At 47.1% G+C, this 23,672-nt stretch overlaps 1 protein-coding gene and 1 long non-coding RNA gene across 17 annotated transcripts in view; one reads left to right on the forward strand and one right to left on the reverse strand.

Moving 5' to 3' along the window:
- LOC147126728 (uncharacterized) overlaps positions 1 to 23,672 on the reverse strand; it is a 175,703-nt gene that overhangs the window by 95,844 nt on the left and 56,187 nt on the right. For all 4 annotated transcript variants that reach the window (XR_015084817.1, XR_015084816.1, XR_015084818.1 and 1 more), the window contains exon 5: positions 20,809 to 20,840. This is a non-coding gene — a long non-coding RNA (uncharacterized LOC147126728). The remainder of the gene's footprint in view (positions 1 to 20,808; positions 20,841 to 23,672) is intronic.
- The window catches only part of sox5 (SRY-box transcription factor 5), a 72,475-nt gene that overhangs the window by 26,757 nt on the left and 22,046 nt on the right, over positions 1 to 23,672 (forward strand). For 10 of the 13 annotated variants that reach the window (XM_086022956.1, XM_086022960.1, XM_086022957.1 and 7 more), the window contains exons 4-8: positions 6,435 to 6,521; positions 9,494 to 9,666; positions 10,439 to 10,507; positions 18,448 to 18,574; positions 21,370 to 21,446. In XM_086022956.1, coding sequence (XP_085879082.1) covers positions 6,435 to 6,521; positions 9,494 to 9,666; positions 10,439 to 10,507; positions 18,448 to 18,574; positions 21,370 to 21,446 — 533 coding nt within the window. The remainder of the gene's footprint in view (positions 1 to 6,434; positions 6,522 to 9,493; positions 9,667 to 10,438; positions 10,508 to 18,447; positions 18,575 to 21,369; positions 21,447 to 23,672) is intronic. The other 3 variants (XM_086022959.1, XM_086022963.1, XM_086022968.1) reach the window with 3 other exon arrangements.

The raw sequence follows: 23,672 nt of genomic DNA on the forward strand, positions 1-23,672 counted from the left end.
AGGGGGCGTGGCTTGGTGAGTGACGTCGCTAACATGATTGGTTAGTCTCTGTGTGAGCATCTGGATGAAAGGAAAGTTTTTTTTGTTTTTTTGGGGGGGAGTCGACAGAGAGGCAAGCTTGCCCATATTCGGAAGTTGCTTGCGCGGCAGTCAACCGGGACGTAAAGGGAGACAGTCGATTGGTCGCCTGCCGAGTGATCCGGACGTTTTATTCCGAATCAAACGTGGACGACGCCTTCTGATTCAAAACTTCGGACGACCAGCGGCGAGGCGGGGACTTCACGGGATGATGCTCCCCTGACTCGCACCCACCGGCTTCAGTGGGAGTGGGAAAGTAAGAAGGAGGGATTCTTGATGTTTACACAGGGGCCCCACCGTCGCGGCGACTGTTGCCAAGCGCCCCCCCCCCCCCCTTCGCCCCCTCAACAACAAGGCAGTAATGGGTGCTGCGAGTTGCTCACCTCACAAAGGTGGACAAAAAGCCTTTTTGCGATACGTCTGTTCTCCCTCTCGAACCGCTATATTACAGCGGCCCTTTCTCTTCGTTAGACCCCCCCCCCCCCCCTCCGACGCCTTACCCCTCGTCTTGGCAAAGCGATTTGGACCGCCATTAGAGGGAATCAATGGAAATGTGTCCAGACACATGGAGCAGCTCAACCAAACATGAATTGATCATCAAAATAACAACATCATCATTTCGTAAGGGAGCATGTTGGAAGGGGAGATAGCCAGACTGCAAAGCAAACGCTTCGGTCGGAAGAAGCGCTTTGAAATAACGCTTACGCACAGCCACGATGCCCACGAGCCGGTCCGGAGTTTCACAGCTCCAGAAGAAGGTCCGATACAAGAGTTTGTCAAATCAACATTTTTTGTCGGGCGATTTGGCCAAAACCCGGCATATACGCTGCGCCGGCTCCGAGCATACGTCCAGTCATGAGTACAGAATTAGTTAGTCCCAAATCGTCTTAAGGAGACTTCCCATCCATTTTAAGAGATCATCGCATTATCACTCCCAAAATTTTAGGACGCCAACCTCCTAACTCGGTTTGGATAACACACTTAATCAACCGGTTAACGACATGACCGTCGCAAAGATTTCGGTCTGGCCCGAACGGGGTTCTTAATCTAATCGCGCCATCGTACGTAAACATACTCTGTCTGCCTCTTGTCACATTCGCGCCGCCGTCTCAATACTTCAGTGTTCGGGGGGGGGGGGGGCCGGCGGGGCCTAGACAAACGCCGCCACCGCTTGTATAATTGCTTATTCAACGGTGACCCCTGCTCCGCTCGGTGAAGGAGGACGAAGGAGGAAGTGGCGAGAGGAGGAGAGGGGCGGAGGTGGCGTAGTCAGAGCTTCATCTTGCCTGCCAAGGCAAGTCAATGTGGAGCCTGTTTTTTTTTTTCTTTTTTTTTTTTTAGGGGGGGGGGGGGGGGGGTCCAAAAGCCGGGGCCTTTTTTTCCTGTGGACCCTCCTTCATCCTCCGTTCCTCAGAGCCCGGCTGGGTCTGGCGCTGGCACAGAGGCCCCTTTGTTGTGAACCTGAAGGCCCGGACTCTCTCTTTTTTTTTTTTCTCTCCACTCTCTTTCCACACCCCCCTCCTCCATCATTCCACCTCCACCTCACCAGTCCCTCCCTCCCTTTCACAAATATGAGATAATAGGAAAAACGGAGCTGGCCACTTGTGGTGACTCGGGGGGGGGGGAATATGTGAGCGAACAATAGAAAGTGTGAAAGAGAGACGAGAGATGGCACTGTTCCGAAGCTGGACCGCCACCCGTCTTTCTCGTTCACGGTGAGATCCAAAAGCCGGATGGGGGAGCTCAAACACATGCACACAGTGCAGTACAGTACACATATAATATACTTATATATAAATATATATATACCTATGTATACAGACGGTATATATGGACACATATATACACACATATATAAATACGTGTATACATATACAAACATATATACGTATACACACATAAATATGTGTATATGTATGTATATATATATATATATGTATACATATGTATATATAAATATGTATGTATACACATATACATATATATACATATATACGTATATAAATATTCATACATATATATGTATATACACATTTTTTATACATATATGCATATATATACATGTACAAATAAATCAAATATATATATATATATATATAAATTATATGCATATTCTTATATGTATATATGTATACCTACACACAGTATATCCCGTAAATATACACATATTTATATTATATGTGTCTGCTTCCAGTGAGTTAATGTCCAGGAGATCAAACTTCATTTTATAAACTTTATAAATGATTTCATCATTTCATTTCTAAGGCAGGTATCCTCCCAAAAACCCCACCCCTGTAAATGTGCAGGCCCACACCCAAGCGTGGGCACAAACACTCCCCGCACTTAGCTCACACTCATACTCGACGTCACATACGAAAAAAAATGGAGTGGGTTTTTTTGTGTGTGTGTGTGTGTGTGTGTGTGTGCGCGCGCGCGTGTGTGTGTGGAAAGTGTTGTGCTGTCCTTTTGCATGATGTGGTTCCTGGCAACCGTCGGGAGTCGGGAGCGGTTGCTATGTTTTCGTGCAACTGTCGAGCTCAATTAGAGCCTAAAATGAAATAGAACATGAAATAAAGCGGAGAACGTGTCAAGTAAACGGCAATTAACAAAGTGGAAAATGAGCGGCATTAAATGAAGTGATAAAATGGCGGCACCTGTCGTTGAGTTTTGAGAAAATATGTATCAATCAAAAATGAATACATCAATGAATAGAATGAAGTGACGAGGTCAAATGTTTTTAAAATGCAATGAATGAATGTAAAATATAATCATAATCACATTGTGGGTGTTTGCCGTCTTTTCATGCAACTGTCATGCTCATCAAAGCAAATTACATTCAATAAAATTGAATGAATAAACTTAAATTCCCGATTTTTTTTTTTAAATGATGTATTAAATGGTTCCAGGAAACTTCCAATATCATTTCTTTGAAATAAAATAGACAAACGCAATTGAATGAAAGAATGTAGAAAGTGTTCCAAATAAAATTGAAAAAAATACACCAAATTTAAAACGAAACGAAGACTAAAGTCAACCAAAACAAAATATCGTTGAACGGGTATGAAAATTCAATTAGATACTGTAATCAATTATCACTTGCTATTTTCATGCAACTCCCAATAAATCAATAAAAAAATAATAAAGTCACTGAATGAATTTGGATTTTTTTTTGGGTTTTTTTTTGTCGTTTTTGGTTGCCAATGTCCTTTTATAAATCGGTAGATGGGCTCAAAGTCAACTCAACAAGCAAGCTGAGGGGGACAAGGAAGTCACAGTTGAAGGAAGCGCCCCACACACACACACACACACACACACACACACGTACAGTACGCGTGTCCATTTGTGGATTGTGTTTATCAAGGGGGGTCGGCGAGGGTTCATTGCGTGCCGGCTCCACATCATGAATCGACATTCGACTTCTCCTCCTGTCTTCTTTCCCCTTTTTTGCCATCGTCTGCACAATGAAAGAGCCTCTTGGCTTTTTTATTAATAGTTAAAGTGGTCCCCGGCCTGTCACTTGGGACAATGGCTGCAGCCCTGTTAATAAATAAAAATACTAACTAGAGATGGAGACAAGAGAGAGAGAGCGGGAGAGAGAGAGAGCGGGGCAAACGGGCCCTCGCTGCCATTTGTTGTTCCCTCTCACTTGTCAAAGCTCTTTGGCTTAAAAGCCTCTGTCATTGTTGAGCGAGGGGAGGGGGGGCCCGACGGGAGCACGGGGGGCTAATAGCACCTGTTGGGGTGATGGTGAGGCAGCTGTCAGAGAGGCAGGGAAACACGCCGGCGCGCTCCTTCTCCCTCTCCGGCCGGCCGGCTTCCGCGCGCATCGTCCAAGACGTCGTTCCCGATTGATCCTGAACCCGAAAAGCTCCGACGCTCGATTCGGTCGGCGACGGAGGAGCCGATTCTTGTCCCTGGAGAGCTGGCTGCAGTATGTAGGGCATGCCTCGGTGCATTTGTGTGTGCGAGGGCAGGGCTTGTTTTGTCACGTTACGGGTAAGACGGGACCATATGCCTGCCCCGTTGCCAGTTAAAACGCCCGACACGAAACGAGGATTTCTGTTGGATGTGGCTAACACGTTTCACAGATTTGCAATTTGGGATGACATGACTGCAACGGCGACCATCGCTGTCATTCATAACATCCTCCAAATTCTTTGTGCGCTTGGTATCAACTTTAAAAACAGCATATTTTACGTGCCATAAAGTGGAGTTTGGACAAGCTGTGTGACTGCACATCGTCATCCGGCATAATTCCTTATGTGCATGACAAAACTATTCAGCAATGAATCGACTACTTATCGATTATCAAGTTAACAGACAGCTATTTTAATAATCGATTAAAGACCATATTTTACTTACAATTGTCCAATATTGTCAGATTTGTTATCCTCCATGAACGCATGACAAAACAATTTGATTAATCGACAACTTATCGATTACCAAGTTAACAGACAGTTATTTAAATAATCGATGAATTCGATGTTTGTCTATGAATCGGGTCCGATTACATCCTTTTTTTTTTTTTCAAAAACATGACATTTGAACTTGACAGTGCAGAAAATGCACAAACAAACTGGCTTAGTGTGTAACATGTCAGAAAATCGTTTAAAATGTTGAGTGTTGTTTTGCAAAGTAAAAAGCAGATGTTTGCAAACGTCTTATTTCAGTCTGCGTCGGACCATACAAGTCTGACAATATTGGAGAATTTTAAGTTAAGATCTCTCAGCGGATCACCGGTTATTAAAATAGCTGTCCATTAACTTGATAAGTGATTAGTTGTCGATTAATCGCTGAATTGTTTTGTCATGCATTCATGGAGGACAAGACAAATCTGACAATATTGGACAATTTTAAGTAAAACATGATCTCTAAGCGATTCACCGATTATTGAAATAGCTGTCTGTTAACTTGGTAATCGATAAATTGTCGATTAATTGATTCATCGGTTTGTCATGCACATAGGGAATTAGGTGACATGCCGAATGACGATGCGTAGTCACACATGATTAATTTGATGTATTTTCCCAATGGAATAAAACCAAATGAAGTTCAAAAATAAAACAAAATATACTCGGTGCACTTGCTGTTTGTGCCGCCGCGCAGCCAGGCTGACGCAACACCGGCAGGATGGAGATGTTTTCCTCCTCACATCTGTCTTGTCATTCCAGTTTATGAGGCGGTGGCGCGGGAATAATCCAAGGACAAACAAACTTTTGCCTCATCTGTGAAGCACGGCGCAGTCGTATAGCCTATAAGAGAGTGTGTGTTTGTTTTGTGCATTCGAGTGTGTGTGTGTGTGTGTGCGTGCGTTTGCGTTGGCTGACAGGGTTAATCTCCCTCCCCGCATCCCGCGGTGTTAAAAACCCCCCTCGGTGCTAAGACCTTCCATCCCGAGTGCAGATGGCTCCCGGTAAATACCGATTGCAGCGCTTCTCCTTTGTCTCAGCACTCACGACACTGATGACGCAACTCTAATATAGATGTACATCGAGACCTTCACTGGTCCAGCTGCAGCCACAAATGGGCGTTCCCGTTTTTGGTCGACAAAACCCGTACAGGAACGCCCAGTGGGCGTTCTTGCATCCTTACAAGCCGCAGCCGGACCCTTCTCAAACTTTTACTTTTGCGTTGTGAGCAATCTTTAGATTCGCCGGTGTTTGCCTGAAGTGGACCTGAACTGTAATGCGGCTCTAACTAGGCCACGCCCCTCAAAGGCACAGTCCCGCACGATCCGTGTTTTCAGTCGCGACGCGAGCGGCTCCCAGCCTGACACCTTTTTTCAGTAAACATCCACGTCGGAGTGCTATCGCCGTTTTTTTGTTTTTTGTTGTTGTTGTTGCTGTTGTTTTGCGCGCGTGCGACGAGGCGCTCGCGTAAGCGAGGCTCTGCGGAGTGTACGCGGAGTAACAAAGCGCCGGCTGATAATGTGTCCATTGTGGCGGGTGCATTAAGGCCCTCTTTGTCTCAGGGCCCACAGGGCTAATGATTCTCTAGCAGCAGGTGAGAGGCAAAAAGCCTCTCGCACTTCCTCTCCCTGCGCGCTCCACTTGTCTCTCGCTTTTGTCTTGCGCCGGCTCGCTCCGCTCTCTCCCGCCACCCCCCTCGCCCCGCTCTCTCCCGCACTTGTTTTTTGTTCCTCAGATTTCCTCTCGCTCGATTATCAGCATCCCTCTCCCGTCCTCTCTCTCTCTCTCTCTGCTCCTGCTGATGTGGCCATTAGGCTGAGCCGATGTTGCCTTTATTACAGCGAATGGATTTTAAAGGTGCTTTATTGTCATATTGGCCAGCCAACTAAATCTCCCTCTCCCTCTCCCGCTCCCTCTCTCCCCTGTGTCCTTCATCGCCCTGAACAGAAGCTCCCAGCATTGAGAGGCTGTTGTCAAAGGACTGGAAGGACAAACTTTTGGCCATGGGCTCAGGGCACATTGGCGAAATTAAAGGTAGGTTACGTGGCGCGGCTTCACGCCCAACCTCCGGAATATGAAGTCCTCAAGAGTTGTAAAAGACTGACTCGTTCTTCCCGTATGCGACGAGGACACGGAAAACATATCGATGCTGGAATAAGCAACAATAAATCCTTTCTTTTTTTTTTCCAGTTGGAGTGCAACAATATTTTTGTTTTTATTTTATGAGTTTGTCCTCAAATTTTTCAAGAAAAACTTTTGAACGCGGGACTGTTTTCGCCGGTTTCATATCTTTTCCGGTTCACGCTGACACTTCCGAATGACTGAGCACATATTCGGAAAATACAATTCTTCCCGTGACTCAATTCGGACAACCTTAATGTTGCCTGTGTGAGACATGAATTGCCCTCATATAAGGATGTAGAAATCATTCCTATATCAAGAAAATGTCAAGGAAAACCAAAATAGACACAACACTTATATCCTTATATACTTATATACGGGGATGCATACTTTTCCAATGACCATATAAGGACAAGTGTATGTAACGGATAATCAATCGAAGAATGATCAATTAATGATATGAAACGCCCTCTTACGCCCAAAATAATCAAATATGATAATGATGACACATCCTCCCGTACGGGTATAAGGGCATGAAACACGGTCCCATTGCCCGTGTAAGGATATGGCTTTATTTTCATGTGCAAAATTACAAAAAAAAACTTGTTGGGAGTTGAGATGAAAATATCAATAATTATTATTTTTTTTTTTTAAAAACAACTTTTGAACCTATTCATCATTTAACAACCACAAGATCACCAGGTCGAGTAAAGGAAAATATAAAAGGGGAAACGTTTGCCGGCGTCTACGCTTCATTAGCAAGCGAGATATGTCATCAAAGAGCCTCGCAGAGCACCGTGGCGAGGGTCTACTACATTGATCAAACCTCCCTCCATTTCCCCCCCCCCCCCCAGCCCCCTGCTGAGTTGACATTTCCGTGTCGGGGGCATCCTGCGTGGCGCCCGCACACCAACAGCTGGGGGCGAAATCAGGAGTCCATATGAGTGAATTTTTACGCATTAGAAAAATCAAGTTAGCCTCCACCATGCGGTAAACACTTAAATCAAGCTAATCGGCATAATCCACTTATTTACACTAACCGGGTTGCTTCCGTCATGTGAATATACTCGCTAATCATCTTCCAGACTTTGTGGACCTTTCTGCTTCCGTCTTGGCCCCGCTCCTTCCTCGCGGGCGGGACGGGGTGGTCGGTCCTTAATTAGCCCCCGAAGCGCAGCGACAAGCTTTGCATTGTTACAAATTGGTTGGTGAGGTCGCGCGTTTGAAAACGAGCTCAGGTTGTAATAATCGCGACGCGGACGGGGGGGGGGGGGGGTTGGGGGGACAATCGGCTGATCGTTTCCTCCTCACGGAAGTTGGAGAAGCGATGTTGTGAGGAGGAGGAGGGGGGGGTGTCGTAGAAGTTCGAGGAAAGAGGGGCTACTTGGGAGGAGGGGGGGGGGGGGGGGCGCTTTGTTTTCTCCGTCTGCTCTGCTTTACTGATTAAAGCTTCGCATCTGATGAGCGGAAGAAAGAAAAGCAGCTTCATCTTCACACACTTTTTTTCCCCCTTTTTTTGGGGGGGGGGGGGGGGGGGGGACGCTGAAAGGAATGCTCTGACACTTCAACACACGCGCGCGCAATGTCGGTGCGCAAAAGCGACCCCCGACTCGAGCCTGTTTGTACATAGAAGTGTGCGCATGTGTGTGCGTTTGACCCCTCGGGACAAAAAAAAAAGCCTTCTTTGATCCATCGCTTCACCTTGCCCCCCCCCCCCCCACCCCCCCGCCCCTACCCTTTAAGTTATCCCCTCTCACTTCACCCCCCCCTTGCTTCTACTTGAACAGGCCGACATTTTTCAACACTGGCCCCTTTCTTGTCTTGGTCAGCTCGGGCGACGCGCACACACACAAACGCTTCTCTCGTTCGGGCTTTACAAAGGTGGGTCTGTGCGTCGGGACAGCGGCCTGTTTATTTTTCCAGCAGCCAGCGCTGCCGACAGTTGCCTTTATTGTTCATTGTTGGCGGATGGACGGAGTGGGCGGGGCCACTGCCAACCAGGAGTACAAATGGATGACTCTCACCTTGCCGTCGGCGGTCAAAGGCCGGGTCAGACTCGGTGCGGCGCATTGTCTGTCCTTATTTCCAACAATGGACGATTGTAGTCGTCACACGCGCGTAGTATATGGTAAACCTTCAACTAAAGGGGGGGGGGGTACGCGCAGACGTTAGCCCCCCCCGCACTGATTGCGCGTCTCCTTAACGACATCCTGTTGAATGATTTAGGCCTTGTGCGGCCGTGTGTTTGGAAACATCGTCGTGTACGTGTGTAGGTGTGTGTAATGGAGCTGGTATGTCAGGATCTGAGGGGTTAAAGGTCAGGCCATGCTAAATGTGAGCAGAAGGTGGGTTGACTGCAGGGAAAACACAGAGCAGACACACTTTCCTTCTCTGTCTCTCGCACACACACACACACACACACACAAAGGCTCAACAGCTACCGTTCTTAGTGAGAAATTTTTTGTTCGACTGGAGTTGATTTCTAGTTTGCTTAACCTGTTGACAAATGTTTTCATTTCTGGACTTTTTTTTTTTTTTTTTTATGTAAATGAAGCAATAAAGACGATGATGGATGTGCACTGCAGTAACGAGTCAACATCTGGTTTTACAACACACCTTCCGTCGAAGGGACCCCAAACCCCCAAACCGGTCGTATATTAGACGGAGCAACAAGATTGCTTTGCACGACTTTGTTGTTCCTTGCCCTTTCCGACCCGACTCCCACAATGCTCTCTGGCCCCCGGATAGAAGACACCCGTGCGTCGCATTTGTATTCTGGACAAACTTTTCACGCCGAGCTTGAATGAAGCCCTCTTTTAAAATTCGCCTTCAGTTTTATTCCATGGATTACAACGGCCCCTACTTTTTTTTTGCCCCTTATGCAGGTACCCCGGATAGCCTCGCGGAGAAAGAACGCCAACTCATGGGCATGATCGGCCAGCTGAGCAGCCTGAGGGAGCAGCTCCTGGCGGCTCACGAGGAGCAGAAGAAGCTGGCCGCCTCGCAGATGGAGAAACAGAGGCAGCAGATGGAGCTGGCCAAGCAGCAGCAGGACCAGGTACGCAATTCACTCCACAACGATACCTGGGAATCACCTTTTATCCACCCATTTTCAAGCAGCGCCGTCGGTGGCGATAATCGGCGCAGTGAATCAAATTACGGTTACTACGCACCACGGTTACTAAAACGAGCATAGTCGTAAAAAAAAAAAAAAAAAAAAACGATTATTAATATGCATTTATATCCAACGCACTGTTTGTTTACGTACTTGAATTTATATATTTGGACTTGCGTTATGTTAGATGTTCCAGAAAATAAATGCTGGTTTGAATAATCGTGATTTGAATCATTACCAAAATAAGCGTGATGAAAAATACAAAATCAGCTGCGACCAAAAGGATGACTCGCGGCGAGAACGCAGTGCGCATGTGAACGGTGGACCGCGTTAGCCACGGGGGATTTTATTTCAATCTCGCAAGGGAGGATGGCCCTCAAAGACGCAAATGGAGGTCCACCCAAAACAACGAGCTACAAAGTTTTGAGGGTACAAACAAATTGAGAGTTTAGGGATTTTTGGATAGCCAACAGTTTCTAGTGTGCTTTAGCACAACAATAACGGCAGATGGACTTGTGTCGCAAAGTGTGTCGATGCCACAGCGCTGACCCTTTGGCTGCGAGCTGAGACCGGATGAGACCCGCTCTTGAATATTTCATTGCCTCTGCCGTGCGAACCGGGGGCCTCCGAGACCTGCGGATGTGGCGCACGGTCCCCGCTCCGTACGCACGCGGACATTTCGTCTATTCTAATAAAGTGCTGTTTTTGTCCTCAGATTGCCCGGCAACAGCAGCAGCTCCTGCAGCAGCAGCACAAAATCAACCTCCTGCAGCAGCAAATCCAGGTGAGGCCGCGTTGTGTGTGTGCGCGGCCGTGCGAGTCAGCACACGCGCGTGGCCCCGGAACGCCGTTTTTGGAGTTTATCTCAGCTAGCAGCCAAATTGGAGGAGATTTTCAGCATTTCTCACATTCCGGCAGTAGCAATTGGGGAGTAGTGGTACTAAAACCGTGGCAACAGACCATCATCACTTGTTGCTTTTTCTTCACACAAGGCCGCTTTTCTTCTCGGAGTGAACAGCCGCCACATGCCAAAGGGGTGAAAAGTCGCGTCGGCCGTCGGTCGCGCCATTCGTGACAAGCAATTGTACTTGTGCAGGTTTGGTATCCCTTGACTTTAGAAATTCCGAAAATGTAAAAATCGGATGTTTTTTAGCCGTTACCGATCAGCTGAAAACTATGCGATCCGCCCCGATGTCTGAGCGTGCCGATCGGATCAACCCTAATATATAATTATTATTACATATATTATTATATATTATTAGGGCTGTCGGCGTTAAAGCGTTAACTTTGACGACTAATTGACATTTTCTAAAGCGTTTGAAAAAAAAATTAACTCAGTTAACTCAGTTTTATTTACCTCCTCTGTTCACTTTGCCGATAAACTTAGAGGAGAGTCGAAAGACAGACAAAGACAAGATTTTACGTTGTTTTACTTCAAAATGTTGCTCGACGGCTCATTGGAGAAATGCAAAATAAATTGCGCACTTTGCAAAGCCAAATTCAAATACCATACTGTATTAATTGCACGTCTGTGATGTATCATTCAACAGTTGCATTTTCCAGGAAAAGAATCCTATTCAAGGACCAAAGAAAGCTATCAAAACAGTCTTTGACTCGAAATATACTTGCTTAAATCCAAGATTTTACTCAAGTATATACCTGTTCCAAGCTTCGTCGAAAATTGTGGTTTAAAAATGTGATTGGTTGTGATGAATTATGGAAACCTTGCCATGGAACACTCCACAACATTATGATTGGCCATCACGTCTGCAATGTTGCAACGTCCGCCGTCTCCGATTCAAGTTTCCAATCCCAGTAAAACTAGCCGCTAATGTTAGCCCACTCATGTACCGGCGCACTGAGCGTCGCGGCGGGCCACATTCGTCAGTCTTGCAACAAATCCAGGCGGGACTGAGCTAAACCGACTTCAAAAATGGAAGTATTGTCCTTTTTGGGTGCGACAGTGGAGCCTCTATGTTGGTCCAGGTGGCTCGGAACTAATAGCCCGGGCCTTTCTAAAGGCAGATGACACTGAATTTGGAGCTGAGAAAGGCCCGCTTTGTATCACCGAGACGCCCCGTCCAGGACGGAATACACACACATGGATACACATCCCGTCTTAACCCCCCCCCCCCCCCACACCCCTGTGAGTTAGCCATCCACAGTTTGCGTGATAAGGGGCCTTGTGATAGCGTTTGTGTGCGCCTTTTGGGTGTAAAGCAGCTGTGTTTATTTGCTTTGTGTGAGTTCCATTATTAATTGTTCCCCCCCCCCCTTTTTTTTTTTTTTTTTTTTTTTTTTTGTGTCTCGCCTGATTCGTGAAGACTCGTCCGTGTGTTCTGGATTGTGCGCGTCCTGGACTGCGCCGCGCGCGCGCATTTGCCGCAGCTGTGTGTGTGGAGCTATAAACACGTCCGCTCATGATTCACTCCCTCACGACCCCGCCGAGACAAAGCGCTGTTTTCCCATGACTTTGCAACCTTTTCCCAAACAAGCGTCTCTCCGTCAACCGCCCCATCCCCCCCACCCCCCCCAACAATAGCCTCTCACATAGCGCGGGGGAGGAAGGGGCAGCTGTAGGCATCCGCCACGGCGTGAAGTTGTACGTCTCTCGAAAAACGATGCGCGCCGATCAAACGGGCGCCCGGCATCAAAGAGTCGGCGCAGAAAACGCGCTGCTTAATCATTCATGAAGAGATTGTCCGGCGCAATCCCATAATACAATGGCCTGCCAGAGCGAGGGCACCAGGTTCACTATGTTCGGGGTGTGTGTGTGTGCGTGTTTTGTGTCTGTGATAAGCCCCTTGTGATTGCGTTTCCCCCTAACGAGGCCGAGTTCAGCTGTCCCTTCTTGTGTCTCTCTCCGTTTGTAGTGCGCATGTGTGCGTTGGCTTTGTTCGGCCCTCAACCCCCAAAGGCCCGCGAAGAATGCTTTCAAGCGTCCACTTGGACGAGGTGATGAAATGAAACGAATGATCAAGCTCATGAAAAAGAGAGGAGAGTGGCACACATTGCCGAGAAAAGAGGACAAATTATTTATTGTCCTCGCCTGCGCTGGACTTTTTTTTTTTTTTTTTCAAAGCCCGAGAATTGCGCGTGCTACATGCGTGGCAACTCTTTAGCCGTCCAACGTGACCCAACTTAACGCCGACTTTGCACTCGACGCACGTAAGTGCTCATTAGTGTCCAGAAGTCAGCGATTGAGCCGTTTGCGGTTTGGACTTAATTGATTTTCACCTGAAATTAGCATCGCTAATGAGCCATTAGACAAACACGGTCAGAAATAAGAGTACAGTGGAGGTCAATTGCAGTCCCTCTAGGTACAATCTGCACTAATAAAACCAATTATCAGACTCCAAAGCAGTGGTGTGGAGCGTTTTCCACAGCCAATGAGGTGCAGGTGTGACACTGTTGCCCAACTGTTATTGAGCTAACGCGCATATTTCACATGAGCAAAATCTTCCCAGCACACCAGCAAAGGTAACCGCCGCTTAATTATTCGCGCCAGAGACCAAGCGAGGCCTCCTAACGTCGTAATAAGTCAACGTACCGCTGTATACTTAATTCATCCCGTAAAATCCCGAATTTGAGGCTGGAGGCTAACTAGCCTAGTTAGCGTAGCTTTTCAAATCCAACTAGACATGCGTGTAACCATAAACGCACCCTTGGCCCCTCATTACATTAATCTTAAACAAAATCTAGATTCATCCCCGAGCTTAAGTAAGCACCGGCGGGGGAAACGGATCCTTCCTTTGTGCATTCGAAGACGATACGGCACATTATTCTCCGGCCAAAACGTGACCATGTGTGCGCGAGGGGACACACATGCTTCTTTCCGCAACCCCCCCCCCGCCAGGGGCCCTCCTTGTTAAGTTCGAAAGGGTGAGCACGTTCCCTCTCGTCTTCTCTCGTTCTAATTAGGCGACTTGTCTCCGAGGCTCCCCCCGGTGGCCGCCACGCTGGGAAGCGCGGCGGGGATGAAAGGGGCTCACCTGCGGAGCGTCTGGGGTTTATGTCGAGAGCGCAAAGAACACAAGCCGGCAAAGTGTGTCGAAGCACAGGGATGAGGCGACGCGGACGCCGCCGCGGCTAATGAATCAAAAAGTCGCCGGAGCAAAACGGACGGTTTAGCGCGTCTCAACTTGGCCCCCCCGTCTACCTCGTCTTTCATCTCATCAAGCGCGCTCGCCCGCCGTCTTAGAGGCAAGACAACAAAGCGTAATGGGGGGCGGAATAGAGAGAGGAAGGCGGAAGAAGAAAAAAAAAAATGGGAAAATGAGTAAAGCCACCTGATGCTTTGACTGGTTTAAGAGAGGCCAGACGCGCTGGCGACAGCAGCTAACAAGCTGTCCATTAAGGCTAACCCGCGTTGCTAACTCAATCACTCGACCTACCTGGTGGAGCTCAGCAAAGGCTTTCATTGATTTTTTTGCACATACCGACCGCACACACCAGAACACTGGGACTGAAACCGCTAAACCAATCGCCTGGATAATTGTTTAATCTCCTCCATTAAACAGCGACCGGCGCAATTTGGGTTTTCCCGACGGACAGCGTTCTCTCTTTAGGGGGACGATGACTGGTTAGCACATTCGCTTGCAGTTCGGAGATTGGGCTTTTGAATCCCGGGCTTGCTAGGGTTTGTACCCTCTAATGTGCACAAATATATGATATGTCTCTTTGGTAGTTCATTCAACATTTTTTATTTAACTATCCTTCCTGACATTTTCGCTAAAACCCTCACGTGGCTAATCTGTTCAAGCTAACTCAATCTATGATCAAAAATATGTCGAAAATATGCGTGGAAATTTGAAGCAAATAACGTCGCTTTATGAATCTAAGGCTTGGAGTGGACTAACTATTTTGCTGGAATACTTTTACTGGACCGAGTCCGCGTAATAGCACCATTTTTGCTGGCTTGACATTGCCTTGGAAATTCATGAGGCTGAAATAGCCATTTCTGTGTTTTTTGTGTGTTTGAAGATACGATTGCATCTTAACATGTTGGGCATTTTTCAAATCTCCAGGAACTCTGTTTTTTAACGGTGTATCACATGACCGGGCAAGTTTCCAGGTAGCGACGTGAATACCCCGGGCTAACAACTGTCCCGCATGCGGGACGCTGGAACATTTGAAACTTTTAAGGTCAGGTCCATCGCATTTTCCCAACTCATCCAAACTTTTAGACTCTCCAATGTCCAAAATGACAAATTACATCCTAGGTCAGCATGACGCGCATTATCAAACGCGTATGAATGAACAAACAAGCTGTGGTGAAAATGTCCGTCGTCCATACATCGAAATCGAAATTTAATGGAGCCATTTTAGAAGCTCTCTTGCTTCAAATTAATTATTGGTTCTCTCCCCTGTTCAGCAAAAGGTCACGCAGGTCTCGCATTAATTGCCGGAGCATATGGCCGCCAACAGATTTTAGCTGAGGGACTGGCACTTTAGCGGGGGCTATTTTTTTATTTTTTTTTTTTCGCGAGCTCAGATGCGGGCCATATTGTGCGGCGCTGGCAGCTATTGTTCAGCGCATTAACTTCACAGAGCTAATTACTCCCCAATAATAACTTTACTTTGGAGTTGTTTTTTTTTTTGGAGGGGGGGGGGGCGGGCGGCTATGCGCGCCGCGTGCCAACCAACCTGTTTCGCACCCCATATGTTAATTAGCGGCCACATCTTCATTATGCCGCGACGGCGCTTTAAGTTCAAGCTGTGCCGCCTGGCGCGCGGTGAACGCAGTCCCCGCTCGCTGCCAATTATTCTCAACTCTTGCTCCCCGCGCCGCGCCGCCTTCTCCCTCTCTTCTGTTCACTCTATCTGCCGCCGAGAACTTTCTCTCGCCAGGACGATTCCTCCTGTCCTCGGCGGCCCCGCGAAACTTCGCACTTTGGCTGCGGATACTCTTCCCTTTGCAAACATTTAGGCGCTGATTAGGGATGCTTTCTCCTGACGGGCTCCCGTTTGTCCATTTGTATTTCTTTCAGACGAGTTCTGTCGCTTTGATGTCTTTTGGATGTGGAGGAGGGGTTGGCAAGATTAAAAGCCGCTCCTTTCTCAATGCCGCCCAGAGTCGACAGAAGCGGCGGTGTGATGTTTTTGTCTGTGCCGCTGTGAGGTTTTCATGTTCACTTTGGGACCGATGTGAAAGAGACGGCGAGGCGAGCGCTATTCCCCAACGTGCCCGCTGTTTTCAGATGTGCCTCGTGCTTTCTACGCCGAGATGTGGAGATTGTCTGATAGACGTGGCCTCGCTTTCTCGCGCGAGCGTCTCTTTCCCTTTCTGTCAAACTCTTGTCTGGCGCTTTCCCCGAGTATCCTTTCCCTCTTGTTCCACAACTCCCAAATGACTTCACAATTGTGTTGTGTATTTCAGGGGAGACTTGGCCAACTTCATCCGCCTTCTCATTCCATCGCCGGCATGTGACGATTACAGAAACCACCAATGGTAGTCAAAAAAAACAGAATGTGCCACTTCATGTCACCTGGAGCAGAGAGTCAATAACTATTGAATACCATCATAGAAACGCAACTAAACGATGGGCAGATGTACAAAAAGTGACATTTTGCAACATTTTGGGGAATTGAATGTCAAATGCTGCCTTAGCCGTAGCTCGAGAAAGATTAGGAAACTGATCGAATTAACTCATTCTGAAGATGTTAAGGATCCGAAATGAGAGGGAATGCAAGGGGAGTCTTGGGAAGCTCCTTTTAATCAATCAATTATTTAGTCAGGGGTTAGGCTAATCGCTTGTTTAAAACTGTGAGCTTGTGCGAGTTTAGGCTGGAGAGTCCCGATGCGTTCAACTAATATAGTCCAATCCAAAATGGGGAAGAAGTAGTCCCAGTACTTAAGCCCACCCGGCATCCGGTGGTTGTTGACCCACGTGACTTTGCCTTGTGTGCGGTGCCACAGCTGTTAAGTCGACTATTATTACAGCAACATATGGCTCGGGAAGCATTCGCTCCTCTCGGATGCTTGATCTTTTCCCTTCCATTGTGGAAAAATCCCAAGCGTCGTCGGGTAATTCGTGTCCGTCATGTAATTACGTTTGTTTCCGATTAACTCATTCAGTTCTCAGACCCTCTCCCACCCGAACCTTGAAAATGAAAAAAAATCGAAATAAGTTCCTGGGGTTGAATGGCTGGACTGACGAATAAAAACGTTTTTGGCACTGAATGAGTTTTAAAGAGGACAGCGAGACGGGCGAGAGCGCTGTTAGGGATCTTATGTCATATTTTCCGTGCGCAACGAAAAGAAGAAAAGCCGCGCGGGTGTCGGGCGCCCGTGTCTCCTTGTCTCCTGCCTCCTATCTCCTCCTCCCTATGGCGCATTACAGTCTCCCTAGCCAGCTCCACTCCAGCATATGTCCAATTAGGCCTGAAAGGCAAAGCGGAACTGTTCTGCCTGTGATTCGTCCCCGCGGGGGGCCTGTCCGAGCGCCGCGCTGGAACGCCGCTCGCTTTCTGATCGCGCAAACGCCTGGTTTATGGTTAACCAAAAAAAAAAAAAAAAAAAAAAAAATGGTGGCGTAATTATTGTTTTTTTTTTGTTTTGTTTTTTTTTTTAAAGGGTGGGCGGTGTAAACAGGAGCCGCTTGAAGAGAGCACTATTCCCCTGAGCTGGGATAGTTTGATTGCAGTGTTGTTGGCATGCCGACACACGGGAGGATGCGGAAGGGAGGAAGAAGTGGGGGATGACACGCGCACACACTCACACACGCGTGTTTTTACTACTCATCAATCACTTCAGGTGCCCATATCACTCAAACGTGACTGGATGATACCGCGGCGCCTCTTTATGATTGCGCCGCCATTTCACATCCATTTCCCCCCCCCCCACCCACATCAGACGGCTTTTACCTGCCTATTATCCTATTCAGGGATGTCGGCGGCGTCAAAGCGCCCGCTGCGGAGGGCCCCCGAGTCAAAGGTCTAATCACCTCCGAGCAAAATGGGCTTGCCGTTTACTCACCGAAGGCCTTTGGAAACATCATTTTGATGATGGAAACTATTAGGGAGAGCATTTCCGTGCCACTTTTCAAGCGGAGCCGAACTGTTTAAAGCGAGAATCAATTTCCGCTATTAGTCCCGTCCCCTGCACAGAAGCAGCTTGTGTCTTTTTTCGTCGTCCCTCTGTCACCTTGCTCCCGCCTCAAACTGTACGTCCGTCCGTCCGTCACGCGCGGGCCTTTGTCGCGTTGTTTTTGGCAGCGCGCGGCGTTGCGCAACCATCTGTCTCCTACTTCTCTCTCTTTTTCCTGACTCCCCCGTTCTCTTCTCCTTCGCTCTCGCTTGGCTCCTCTGCCAAAGACGCCCGGTCGGAGGAGTTTGTCTCCGTCTTCTGCCGCTGCGCTTTCAAAATCCCACGGAAAGCTTGTGAAGTCGCGTGGCTGCGTGCCGAAGAGCGCGGCGATACGGAGACGTCGGCGCCGGGTGCGTGTGTTCAATGGAGGAATATCATCTTTCAAATGCAAGGAAATGTCCACACTCCAGAAAGTGTGTGTGCGTTTATGCCGCGTGTGCGTGTTCCATATGTCCAAATAATCGAGTGCATTATGACGCACGATGACACTATACATTACTGGCAGACGCGGAGTAAATAAAATGTGAATTTTTTTGGATCGCTCAATATGATTGGAAATCGGCACTATGACCGTTTGCATCCTCTTTAACGCCTCCCCTCCTTCTCCCCCCGTCGTCCCCTCCCTGAACCCTCAGCAGGTCCAGGGCCAACTCCCGCCGCTGATGATTCCCGTCTTTCCCCCGGACCAGAGGACCCTGGCGGCAGCGGCGGCCCAGCAGGGCTTCCTCATGCCCCCCGGCTTCAACTACAAACCGGGCTGCAGTGAGTGGACGGCTACTTCAATTTCAAACTCAAAACTCCAAAGGTTTATGTTCCGGCCAGACTTTGATCACCACTTGCTTATCGCCCTCGTTCCTTCTCTTGGCTCCAACCATTTGTCTTCTATTTTTCGATTTACAAAAGCAACATGACTTTTTTTTTTTTTTTTGGGCTATCACGCTCCGGCTGTGTGGCAATGTGTTGTTTACCACGATAAAGAGAGAGAGCGAAAGAGAGAGAAAAAGTGGGTGCATGCCAGGAGATGCTGGGATTAAAATGCTCCATGGGGGGTTAGCAAAGTGTGTGTGGGGTAGGGGTGGGGGAGAGGGGGGGGGGGGGCGTGGATGCTAACGTGACCTGCCCCAGGTTCTCCTCACATTAACACGGGCCGCAGCCAGAACGGGTTTCCAACGCAGCCCGCACAGGCGTGGAAGCCACGGATGCGTTTGCGATAGAGCAAACACCAAAAATATAAATACTGACACAAATAGGACGCAAAATTCGAGAATTTCACAGCTTCCCAAACAAGTTTGCTTCATTTTAATTAGAGCCACCCACAGATTGGAAGCCCACCGAAAGATGCGGTCAAACGGTGGGCTTGAATTTCGGCAGCTTTTGCCAATTCTGACTGGACGTTCTCTGGCGCGCTTGAACCAAGTTGAACTTGTCCCGCTGGAAGTGTGGTACTACAGGATTTAAGAAGTGTAAAAATTCAGAAGTCCAGCCAAACTGTGAGTGAGGATCTCATTCCAAAAACATAGGGACGTAACAATTCATCAAATTCATTTAAAATCGATTCACGCCAATTAATCGATTCGATGAATCGATTCGCCTCGATTAATCATTTCGATTGATCGATTCATCTCGAAAATGATGTCTTGAAACGTCTTTTTATTCCAGATGCACATTTTGAATGTGTCAATCAAATTGTTGCGTGTTGCGTTTGTGGATGGCTGCAGAACCACGCGAGTGCACAGAGACAAGCATGGCAGCAATTCGATTAAACAAAATCGAATTGAATGGAAAATCGGGAACTGAAAATGGAAAATCCCATCGGGGCTTGAGTGAATCGTTGCATCCCTACAAAAACGGCATGCTTGTTTTCCTCCGTCCGTCTTCGTTTTGTCATAGCGACGCTGCAGGAGCAGCACAAATATCCCTTCGGCTCATGTTTGTCTTGAGGACAGATTGGTTTGGAAAAAAAAAAAAAAAAAAAAAAGGTCTCTCCTTTTCCGGACGAAATATATTTTAGGACTGCCGTTATATGGGAAAATATGTCAGGGAAAGGAAAGTTTGGCTCATGCCAGGACACACTGACTGTACTCCGATAGTTCAAATCCTAAAACTGCAATGAAGAAACCTTTTTTTTTTTTTTTTTTTAAAGAGGCTTCATTCAACACATTTGAATTTACTTTGCATGACAATTAAGTACATTAGCGGGCCCCCTTGGACTCTCTTGCCCAGTAATTACAGCTATCTGCACCTGCACGGTCACCATCACGGATAATTCAAGTCTCTTTTCCCTCATTTATCAGCCCTGACGGGGATGTCGGAAGGCCACAAGATTAGGGACACGCGCGCCTCATATCCAATGACGATATGTTAAATATTTGAAAGCTGTTTGGAATATTTTGGTCGCCTTACATAAAACACAGTGTGAATCACCGAAACCTTTGCGATATATCTTGACTAGTTGGTGCAGGGGTACCGAATGGAGTTTTCGGTGTGACAACAGACAGTCGAGGTTTCCTCAAAAAAAAAACAAAAAAAAAAAAAAAACATAAACTAAAGAAAAAGGGAGGAGAGAGGTTCAATCGTTGGTGGCAGCTCTTAATTACAACACCGCGGCTCGCTTTATCAGAATCTCCTCACCTCAGCGCTCTTTGTCAGAGGGTATTAGCGGAGGAAGACACACAATCAGGCTTTTCATTAAGGGCCGTGCGCACAAAAGGGCAGCTTTAACAGCTGCACTGAAGAAGAAAAAAAAAAAAAAAGGAAAAAAAAAAGGGGGGAGGGTATGTGAGTGAGGGCAAGGAGAAAAAAATTGAGATTTAACAGCTACCAGTGAACCCCGTGTTTGCTTCGTGTTCTTGCTTAGGGAAAAGGGAAAGGAAAAGACGCCGTTGCAAAATTTTCTGAATCGGAAAATTTCCGTCGGGATGAACACGAATAGCCGAAATTGAAAATAGGCTTTTGACACATGGGCAATTGAAGCCATCCGATTTCATGCTCCTTACCTTACAGTGGAGCTTCGAATGTGCCACCGCTCCTGTAAAGTGACAAAAAAAAAAAAAGAAACGGAGCAATGAGTGGTTGCAACACTTTTTTTTTTTCCGTTACCACTCCATTTCCAAAAGGTGCTTTTCTGGGGTAACGAGGTCACAGGCCAGTGAGGGACCGTCCAAAATCGTTTACCCAATTGGAAAATTGACCAACAACATCTTTATGTATATATGTATATAAAAGAGGCCAATATTTTGCCTTTTTTTTTTTATTTCAATATAAACATAACGACATTCAAACACCCCTCCAAAAATTTTATTGATTTTTTTTTTTCCCCCTCTGTTGTATCGAGTATCGTAAAACTGTCAAATGCCCTGGCTTTGTCAGCATTAAGGACCCCCTAAAAAGTGAATTTTATCATTATATATATATATATTTTTTAAAACCGGTTATCAGAATTTGATGCTGCAGAATTTTCTACAATGAGAATCGGCCTCAAAAAAAATCCTTATCATGAGTCCCTTGTCCGTCGTGTGATCAACTGCTTGATGACTAAACTGATCCTCTTTGAACAGGTGACCCGTACCCTCTCCAGCTCATCCCCACCACAATGGCTGCAGCCACACCAGGCCTGGGACCCCTCCAGCTCCAGGTACGGCGGACATTAGGCATCATGAACTTCCAACCAAAAGTTCGTAAAGTGAAAAAAAAAAAACAAAAAAAAAAACGCCTTCCATCCATCTACGATCGCACACTCACATCGAGATTAAGGCTTTGTCAGAGGTTTGTCCGGGCTCACCGAGTCCAAATACGGGATCATCTCATTTTATAAGGAGGTCCTGGTCTTTAGGTCGCCATAGCAACGCAATACATTTTCGTGCCCACGCCGTCGTCTCTATTGATAAGCGTTTGGAAATGCACCAAGAATCGGACTTGTACAAACGCATAACCGCCCCCTTGCCCTGATTTTTTTTTTTTTTTAGAGAGAATCCACTGAAAGCTACAATAACGACAAGAAAGTATCCTTTGAGTGGTGGGCCGTTTGGAGGAAAAATGTATTAACCTCCTAACGATTTAAAGCTCTTTCTGCGTTCTCACACTCGATGGCGGCTTAACGTTGGTTTTCCAAGGCGAGCGAGTGGACGAGGTTGGCATTTAGCATCTTAATCTGGGTGGGGGGGAGGGGGGTAGGGGGGATGAGTGTGACATTGTGCATTAGACTGTATTAATCTGCCTCCCTTATTGACCCTTGATATTATTGATATTATCCACACAAATGGGCCGAGAAGGACAAGCGAGACCCGCAGATACAAATGCACTTAGGCGTGGGGGTGGGGTGGGGTGGGGGGGGGGCGCACGGAAAAGGTGGAGTCATTTAGCGAGGACCAAGCGGAGAATTGTGTGTTTGTGAGTGTGCGTGGCTTAAAGAGGGTCAATGGTGTGGGGCAGGCGTCATATGGAGAGGCAGATGTTGGAACATATTGTCCTGGATTACCGCGCTGTACACCGGAGAAATGGACGACAGGCGGACAACAGACAGGCGGAGGGGGGGGGGGGGGGCGGGGCGGAAGAGGGAACAGCGAGAGACAAAAAAAAAAAAAAAAAAAAAAAACACATGAGAGACAGCAATCGGGAAATCAATCAGCGCCGGCGTTCATTAAAGCCGGTGCAAATAAATAATCGCGCGGTAAAATCGCAATCGCGCATTCGTCGTCTCCATTTTTGCCGCCGACCGCGGCGGGCGGACGGACGGGGAAAGCGGGACCGACGGAAAAGACGGACAGAGAGCAATCCGTTGGAAGTTTTTTCGGACAATAGTCCTCAGTGTCCGCCGAGACAATGGCGGACTCATTGAAGCGCCCGACCGAGCTCTTGATGACAAAGAGCGAGCGGGGCGCTGGTAATCAAACTAAAGCCGCAGATTATTGACCGAGAAGCTCGGAGATAGCCTCCCGCTAAGATGACAAGGCACGCACAACAACAATAGTGTTCGCCAATTGTACTGTGGTAAATCGAAACATGTGTTTTGTAGTTCAGACCAATTTCCTATCGATGCCATAATAGGACAGCGAAGCTCTTTTTCCTTATTTAGACACGGCTATGGCCGAACTGAATGAAGCTCCTCCTCCCATTTCAACACACAGGCATTCAAGGCAATATGGATTATAATGTAGCACTGATGTAACGATGAATCGAAAAGCAATTTAAAATCAATTCGTCACGATAAATTGGAAAAATCAAGTTAAATCTTAAGTTCATCGAGAAAATGATGTCTCGAAACGTTTTTTTTGCTGCTCGTGCGCCAAACATGATTGCGTATTTTGTTTGTGGATGGCTGCAGAAACTAGTGCACAAAGACGAGCATGGTAGCAATTTTTTTTAAAAATCGGGAACTGAAAATCGAAAATCGAATCGAAGCAGACTATCCATTTTATGCTTGCGATATTTCCCGTGTGGTTAAATGTGTTTGTTTTTTTTTGTCTGTTTTTTTTTTTAAAGTGTTTTAATACGTTGAAATGTGTTCAAGCATGTGCGAGGGCTAAAAGTAATTTTTAAATGTTTTGTACAGCGTCTCTAGATTGTGCATTTTCATCTATGGCGAACGGGTGTGCAAACTAGAAAAATAAATAGCACACACACATGCAGATGTGCCATGGCATTAGGGGATTAGAAGCACACACTAAAAAAAAAAAAAAAAAAAAAAAAGTCAAGCGAGGAGATGGTTGTCACAGTTCAAACGGCACCACACACACGCGTCTGAGGAGTGACATTTCAAATTCCTTATTCTCATCCAACAACTATGATTGCATTTCCCCCCCACCCCCCCTCTCATTTGTTGATTCACCGGCCGCGTGTGTGTGTGTGCGTGTCACCGCGC

Source organism: Filicampus tigris, chromosome 22 (genome assembly GCF_054856515.1).
Source record: "Filicampus tigris isolate MCC_2025a chromosome 22, RoL_Ftig_1.0, whole genome shotgun sequence".
NCBI lineage: Eukaryota > Metazoa > Chordata > Actinopteri > Syngnathiformes > Syngnathidae > Filicampus > Filicampus tigris.